The sequence below is a fragment of the Sprattus sprattus genome (genome assembly GCF_963457725.1).
Source record: "Sprattus sprattus genome assembly, chromosome: 2".
NCBI classification, from domain to species: domain Eukaryota; kingdom Metazoa; phylum Chordata; class Actinopteri; order Clupeiformes; family Clupeidae; genus Sprattus; species Sprattus sprattus.
In genome coordinates this window covers 23148633-23157730 of record NC_137921.1, presented here as the reverse complement: position 1 = coordinate 23157730, position 9098 = coordinate 23148633, and the positions used below count along the sequence as shown (strand labels likewise).

The following is a 9098-nucleotide window of genomic DNA, read 5'->3' as shown; positions in this document are numbered from 1 at the left end:
TTCTCATCCACTTCAACGTTATCTTGCTTCTTTCTGCAGCGAGATTGCGCACACAACCAGTGATGACGTAGCCGAGAAACCCATGTATACACAAGCGAGAAAATCCACTCTTCTGGCATCGACTACTTTCCTTTCAGAACCACTGTGATGGACAGCTCCACCCTAAGAGATACTTAAGGACGCGTGCACGGTGCGCTCGTGCACCTGACTTTAAGATGATATTCGGGAGACGCTCGTAAATAGAAAGTGTTACTGAGTCTACTATGTCGCCAAAATCCACGTAGAACATTAAGATACGTCGTTATCGGGAAACGAGGCCATGGACAGTAATGCTCTAACTACTTCCTTCCCTGTTTCTGTTGGACATGAAACCTAAACTCTCGTCACATACTGTCCTGCCAGGGATTATAGTTACACCATTACAGGAATTGTATAGTGAATTATTAGTGTATTAATTGTATCGTTCTTATTGTTCTTAGTAATAGTTTGTAATATTACACACACTTTGCTCAGAACATGGCTACATGAAGGGGAGGCCACAGGAAGTTGCAAATAATAATGTAAATGTATTAAAGAATATAGAGAACGTCGGTTAAGGGATGGGAACAGGTCTTCTTATCCCCCTGCACAGAGTGGGCAAGATCAATACATACCAGGCAGGGGTCTTAACAGTAATAATGATCTTTAGCAATAACTAATATAAATTATAAACATTTATTCACTGGTTGAAAAATGTGAGTGTGCAGTGAGAGCTGTTGTGTTCTGAGTGCATGTTGACTGTCCACATGTGTGTTTGTTTAGGATCTGGACTCCATGAGCCGGGAGCTCGGCCCACTGCATGACCAGCTGGACTACAGGGTGAGCCGCCTGACCAGCGGCCTGAGTGACAACACACTGCCTGACCTGCTGCTGAGGGCCGAGGGCCACGCCGCAGAGCTTAACGAGTCTGCCGCTATATTGGACGGGTAGGATTTGTGTGTGTGTGTGTGTGTGTGTGTGTGTGTGTGTGTGTGTGTGTGTGTGTGTGTGTGACAGAGAAAGTGAGTGAGAGATAGATGGAAGGAGAGAGAGGAAAATGGGAGAGTGAGTCTAACTAAATGACTTCCCTGCCCTGCAAACGTAGGGCACACCGCTTCTCAAATCCAGATCAAATCAGATCCATTATCACAGTGCCCCATCAGGAACAGGCCCACAACGTCTTGTTCAGACTCTTTTAACGATGAGTTATCCTTTCCTTAATTATTACTGTCATCATTCATTTTCTTCATTTTAGGACACATTTTTGGAAAGAGAAGTGCGACAGGTTATAAATAATTTACTGCTCCCCCACTGCTAGTATTTCTGCTGAGAGCATATTGAGCACTTTTAGTTTGTTCAAGTGCTGAGTAGAATGTCAGAAAACACAATTCAGTGTAGTCCGTTTGGAAGAATTGAATAAAAAAAAATCCCAAAGAAATAATTTCAGTTCGTTTCAGCAGCATTTCACTGAATTTCTAACTTCCCCTGCAGCACACTGACGCTGGGCTTCACCTGAGGGGAACGTGATGAAGGAACAATAAAAAATAATTTAACAACACGTAAGGTTCTTCAGGGCATCATGGGAAAGCAGAAGGGCTCTTTGTGTTTGGAGCCATAATAACACCTGCAGCAAGAATACCAACTGTAGCCTATGTGTGTGTGTGTGTGTGTGTGTGTGTGTGTGTGTGTGTGTGTGTGTGTGTGTCTGTGTGTCTGTGTGTGTGTGTGTCTGTGTGTCTGTGTGTCTGTGTCTGTGTGTCTGTGTCTGGTAAATACATAGTGCTCCCTCCACTCATGTGCCATTCTGCACACAGACACACACACACACACACACATACACAAGCCCTCATCCTACCATCCACACACACCCATGCTCATCCTAAGAAACACACACCCGCTTATGTTATCTACTGAAGAGGATGCTGATTCCAGTTGTCCACCATGTCTCTCCTTCACAGCATCCTTGCGGACGCTAAGAACCTTTCCTTCAATGCCACAGCGGCCTTCAACGCCTACAGCAACATCAAAGACTTCATTGAGGAAGCAGACAGGGTCGCCAAAGAAGCCAAGGCACAGGGGACAGAAGCCGTGCAGTTGGTGAGAAACACGCACACACACGCCCACACACACCCATACACACACACACGCACACATGCATACACACACACGCGCGTGCTTAAAGGTTCTAGGCATGAGACCTGACTGATTGAGGTGAAGGTGGTGACATCTTCCCTAAGTCTATTAAGAATGATGTTCTGATGTTCTGACACATGCACAAACACACTCACACACACACACACACACACACACACACACACACACACACAAACACATACACACACACACACACACACACACACACACACACACAAGCTGTTTAAACACACAAATACACATTCACAAAAAGTGTCATCCTCCCACACCCATGCCATCATACTGCAGCACCCATACCTCTATGGAAATACACACACTGTTTTAGTCTTTCTCCTTGGCGCACACACACACACACACACACACACACACACACACACACACACACTCACACACACACACACACACACACACACACACACACACACACACACACACACACACACACTCAAACACACACACACACAAACAAGGTTCAAAGGACTGATTGAGGTGAAGGAGGAGACATCTTCCCTACTGGAACAAAGAATTATGTACTTTTGCTCTGACACATGCATACAAACACATACACACAAACAAACACACACACAGGCTGGAAATGAACATGTACACGCACAGCTGTTTAGACTCACACACATCCCCATCCACACAAACACACGACACATGTTTTGAAGCAGCCACACAAAAACTCAATCCCAATTCCTCTCACTCTGTTTAACACACCTCTATGCAGATTCAAACACTGTTTCCTTATTTTACTTTGATACATGCACACACACACACACACACACACACACATATACACATATACACACACACATAGACACACACACACACACACACACCCTTCAACTGCTTAATGTGTCGAACAGCAGTGATTCGGGTTCCCCAACCTCTGGCGCTTTTTTATTCAGTTCCATTTGTCGCGCACCACAGATCAAAGTCCCCTCTCTGCTCTGTCCCCACCATTATCACTCCCCTCCCTCGCTCCCTCCCTCCCTCGCTCCAGCCGCAAAAGCCAGTGGAGGTGAGCGGAAATCTCTTTTCTCTCCCTCTGTCGCTCTTTTGTCTTTCATTTCCTTTCTTTCCCCTGCCTCTCTGACTCCTCATCCTTTCTCGCTCACTCTCTCGTTTATTCCCCATTGAGTTAAAATCGGGGCTGGGGATGTTGAAAGAAATGTTTGTCCCCTTTATACTAAATCTTCACACACAACATATGTTATGGAAAAAAGCCTAGCTAGTCGCATGTTACAAACGCAAAAAAGTCTGCACACACATGTATAGGAATTAAATATCAAAAATGTACATTTTCGAGCCAACAATCTTGTTTATTTTGCAGATAAACGGTAAAAGTGTAGCTTAGTTACTTGTGCTGAAGGACATTCAAATTATATTTAGTTTTACAAACATTTTGTGTGGTAAGTGCAGTGTACAGTAACATTGTGTTCAGATGTTCAAATATAAATGAATATGAATATATGAATTAATTGGACTAAATCATGAGTCCCATGATGCTGTATCTGACCCTTAGGCCACTGGACCTGAAGGTCCTGTGAAGGACCAGGCTCGCGGCTCTCTGCAGAAAAGCTACCACCTATTGGACGAGGCCAAGAAGCTGGAGAACGACGTGAACGGTGGGACAGAGCTCATTTCCACTTAATGGTTTTTCAGATCGCAGAGCATTTGAGCAGTTACAGTTTTTTACAATTGCTAAAACACATTCTTGAAACAGTCACTCATTTTCTCTAAACTCTAAACACAAAACCTCATCTTCAAGCACTATTTACAAAACCTCTGTATCCTCTTGCAAAATGAAACTTTCGCCTCAAAACAGTTTTACCTGTGCTCAAAATCAAACACTGCTGTCAAATCATAAACAAAGTGTTCAAAATGATATACACTTTCAAGCAGTCAGTAAACAATACACCAAAAAATAGAAAACACACTGTTCAAAACATATAGTTCTCAGGGAGAAGTACATTTTTTTTTTTACCTCCAAACTAATTTCATATTTATCTATCATTGACTTTTGATGAATGAAAACATGTTCTCTCATAGTAGCTATATTACAGTTTTTTACAATTGCTAAAACACATTCTCGAAACAGTCACTCATTTTCTCTAAACTCTAAACACAAAACCTCATCTTCAAGCACTATTTACAAAACCTCTGTATCCTCTTGCAAAATGAAACTTTCGCCTCAAAATAGTTTTACCTGTGCTCAAAATCAAACACTGCTGTCAAATCATAAACAAAGTGTTCAAAATGATATACACTTTCAAGCAGTCAGTAAACAATACACCAAAAAATAGAAAACACACTGTTCAAAACATATAGTTCTCAGGGAGAAGTACATTTTTTTTTTTTACCTCCAAACTAATTTCATATTTATCTATCATTGACTTTTGATGAATGAAAACATGTTCTCTCATAGTAGCTATACAAATGTATCAGAAATTACTACTTTGCTTTGCTCTAATTTGTGTTGGTTCTTTCTCTTTCTTGTACCCCTATAGTATACCCTGCATCTCACTACTCACAACTCACTCTTGTTCTTTGTTGATATGAACCTGCAACCAGTCAAAATCTATTGAGCAATCAGTACTGTAACTGTACCAAATAGAAAGCACAATGTCCAGGGCCATACAACTTGTTTACCTATTCTCCTTATACAGCCTACAATGCACTGTAGGCCTACTACAATATACACTACCACATTAAAAGGGACACAAATCAAAGGAGTCAACCTGGTGTTTACTTGTCCTCCTCCCCTCACATTGTTTCTTCTATTCATGCTCAGACTTTCTCCTTCCCACCTTTAACAACCTGTTTGCTCCCTAAACTGGCTCATATTGGTTGTGTCACATCATTTGATACAAGTTAAATCCATTTTGAGTGGTTGTGTTCAATCAATGACATTTGTTCTCTATTTGTATTTGATTGTTGCCACTTGTGTTTACCAGTATGGATGACATGTGAATTAGAGTGCAGAATGTGTTTAAAGACTGAGAATGTGTTTAGAGTTTTGCTGAAAAGTCTAAGTGAGACCTGCAAATTGTGTTTTACCATGAGAAATAGTTTAAGGTATTGACAACAGACTGCACAATTAGCTTCATGAGTTCAGGCAACTGAGAACTTTGTTCAGCCAGTGGGTTTTAGTGTTTTAGCAATTGTAAAAAACTGTAAGTGTCCCACACTATAAGTGCTTGTGGGACAATCTGAAATGAATTGCTGCCTTTTATTGCAGAGAATGGAGAAAACTTGAAGAATCTGAAAGGCAGGATGAAGGCGGCGGGTCTGAAGAACACCGGTTTGTTGAAAGACCTCAACGACACCCTAGGAATGCTGGGTACTATCCCTAACGGTGAGTCTCAACTCAGCTTTATTGAAAAGAATGTGTGTGGGTGGGTGAGTGAGTAAGTGTGTGTGTGAGTGTGTGTGTATGTGTGAGAGAAGGTGCGCAAGTCCATTTGTGTTGGTGTGCGTTTATGTGTGTGTGTCACGGATGGGCGACCCCTGTCACAGCCGGTCGATACAGCACTGGCTCCTGTAAAGTCTGAAACCAGCACTTCCGTTCTGACAGAAGTCAAAGGGGCTCTCGTGTCCGGGGTTAAACTCGGAAGACTCTGAGAGAAAAACGGTCGCTATGACAACCCGCTGGGATGCGGGGCTCATCACAAGTTGTGCCCTCGACACTCCGAAGCATCTCTGTGGCTCAGACACCACGTAGAGTCTAGACAGTCAGGGCGCAGAGGAGCACGGCCAGACGCTCATTCAAATGAAGCGATGTAGTGAAACTGCACACAGAGAACAGAGAGATCATGAGCACCAGCAACATCAGGGCCACAGGTTCGCATCTCAGGCAGCAACAAAACCACATCCCCAAACCTCTAGTTGCTTCCAATAAAAGTTTTTGTTGAATGTCTACTGGTGGAGTGACATTGAGAAATGAGGATATGTTGTTATATTTATTTAACTTAACTGTATCTTACTTCATTTATATGAAGTTTTGCATTGTCAGCAGAATGACTGTATACTGCAAAGAGGCAAAAACATTTTGAGGTATGAGGTATATACTGTATACAGTGTTTCCCCTAGGTTTACAGCTTGGGGGGGGGGGGGAGGGGGACGGCGGCACGATGTGTCGCGGCGGCGGACATGGACACAAACACTTAAATGAATTATGATGTTCGTGTGTTTCTTTTAATGACAGCAGTCAATATAACATCTTACAGTAACAGTATGCAACAATTATACTTCAGGATTAGGGGTTAGGATAAGCAGTTTTACTTAAAAAATAAGTATAATTTTACATGTTTTATGGTAAAGGTAACCTTAAATTACTTATTTTGTGATCTGGCGCTATATTTAGAAAAGAAAAAAAATAATAATAATAATTTTTTATTTTTTATTTTTTTTACTTGAGCTTCCAGGGGGGGCGGGCGGGGCCGTTGGGGGGGCGGGGCGCCACCCTAATATCATTGTAGGGGAAACACTGGTATATAATAAGAGTGATTCATATATGTATTTGATCAATAACAACTATAATGCTTATTACTAAGGAAACAGGGGAGAACTCTATATTTTAATGTTTTTTGTTTTCTTTATGGGCCTGAGTTAAGCCTCAGTCTGTGCTTGTGCTCATCAGATACGGCGGTGATTATCCAGGCCACCAAGGAAAAGGCAGGCAAGGCCAACGAGACGGCCAATGACGTGCTAGCACGCCTCCGCGACATGAACGTCAACCTGATGGGCATCCAGCGGAACTACAGCAAGCTGGCCGACGACGTCAGCAAGGCCAACAACATGATCCAGGACCCCGACAAAAACAGTACGAATATCTGTCTGTCCCTGATCACTCAGTTTTTGGGTTCTATGTGCATGACTGTAATACACAACAGTATTGTCAAAGCACAACACTCGCTTAGTTCTGACTCTGTGTGTCTCTCTCTGTCCCTTTCTGTTTATGTATATATACAGTGCCACTTTAAAGTATGTGAACCCCTTGACCACTTAGGAGTTTTCTGTTGTTTTACCATGATTTTTCATTTTTTTCATCACCAATTTTCCATAGAAGGAATGTCAGGTTTATGTTTATCATTTGCGTCTACTTTTTTTAGAGGGAATTGTTTGAGTAGCCAAAAGACTACATGGAACATGGAATTAGTCCATTTCAAAAGTAAGTGAACCCCCGGCTGAATTGGTAAAGTCAAGCAGGTAACAGATTCAGTGAAACTTATTTAGGTGCTTAATTAGTCAATTAAGCAAACCGATCATCTGAGACATCCTTAGGGAAAGGTTTGGGCAACACAGATTAAAAGAGAGAGGAAACCAACCAAACTACTGTAGTGCCAAGGTGTACCCACACAGATCAACAATGCCGAAAGGAAACGAGATATCCGAGAACATCAGGAAGAAGGTTCTGACAGCCCATCAGTCTTGGGAAAGCTATAAGACCATCTCCAAAAGATTCCAGCTCCATCCATCCATCCATCCAAGACAAATAATTTAGAAATGGAGGGCATTCAACATGACCGCATCTCTGCCTAGAAGTGGACGCCCATCAAGACCATCACCAAGAAGCACCAGAAGAAGAATAAATCAGGTAAAAGTCAACCCACACATAACCTCTAAAGAGTTTCGGACCTCTCTGGCAGCATCTGGGGAAAATGTACATGGGTCTACAATCAGACGAAAATTGAATAGACATAACATTCATGATCGGGTTGCTAGAAGGAAGCCTCTGCTCTCAAGAAAGAACAAAACTGCCCGTTTCAACTTTGCCCGAGAGCACTTGGATAAACTAAAGGCCTTCTGGAAGTCCCTTCTTTAAACAGATGAGTCCGAGATAGAATTATTTTGTCACGATCAAAACCAACAATTTTCGTCTGATTGTAGACCCATGTACATTTACCCCAGATGCTGCCAGAGAGGTCCGAAACTCTTTAGAGGTTATGTGTGGGTTGACTTTTACCTGATTTATTCTTCTTCTGGTGCTTCTTGGTGATGGTCTTGATGGGCGTCAACTTCTAGGCAGAGATGCGGTCATGTTGAATGCCCTCCATTTCAAAATTATTTGTCTTGGATGGATGGATGGAGCTGGAATCTTTTGGAGATGGTCTTATAGCTTTCCCAAGACTGATGGGCTGTCAGTACCTTCTTCCTGATGTTCTCGGATATCTCGTTTCCTCTCGGCATTGTTGATCTGTGTGGGTACACCTTGGCACTACAGTAGTTTGGTTGGTTTCCTCTCTCTTTTAATCTGTGTTGCCCAAACCTTTCCCTAAGTATGTCTCAGATGATCGGTTTGCTCAATTGACTAATTAATCACCCAAATAAGTTTCACTGAATCTGTTACCTGCTTGACTTTATCAATTCAGCTGGGGGTTCACTTACTTTTGAAATGGACTAATTCCATGTTTCATGTAGTTTTTCGGCTACTCAAACAATTTCCTCTAAACACGTACATGCAAATGATAAACATAAACCTGACATTTCATCTATGGAAAATTGGTGATAAAAAAATGAAAAATCATGGTAAAACAACAGAAAACGCTTAAGTGCTCAAGGGGTTCACATACTTTCAAGTGGCACTGTATGTGTGTTTGAAATTGGCGCATTAACAGAATACAATGTAAACGGCAATCATCAGCTCACACATTGTATTGTAGTTTTTTGGCGGTGTCTCACATTTGTAACTGTGTCACTTGTTTTTTTTTGTCCCCTCCCCTATCCTTGTTTTTGTTCCCCTGTGTCTTTTGAACATTCCCAGCGATAAGTACGTATACTTTCACATTTGGTTTGTTTATGCTTCCTGCCACGTCGCCTCAAGTTAACCCCCCTGCTTCCTCCTCCAGCTCAGGCTGATGCATGTGGGTTTCATCAGCCCTGCATATCCTTCTTCTGTTTCTTTTCTTAATCCCTTGTTC

General features: G+C 42.2%; 1 protein-coding gene across 7 annotated transcripts in view; it reads left to right on the top strand.

Moving 5' to 3' along the window:
• lama2 (laminin, alpha 2) overlaps positions 1-9098 on the top strand; it is a 158673-nt gene that overhangs the window by 125045 nt on the left and 24530 nt on the right. For all 7 annotated transcript variants that reach the window (XM_080832117.1, XM_080832116.1, XM_080832115.1 and 4 more), the window contains 5 exons: positions 802-965; positions 1977-2115; positions 3701-3803; positions 5417-5533; positions 6818-7000. In XM_080832117.1, coding sequence (XP_080688243.1) covers positions 802-965; positions 1977-2115; positions 3701-3803; positions 5417-5533; positions 6818-7000 — 706 coding nt within the window. The remainder of the gene's footprint in view (positions 1-801; positions 966-1976; positions 2116-3700; positions 3804-5416; positions 5534-6817; positions 7001-9098) is intronic.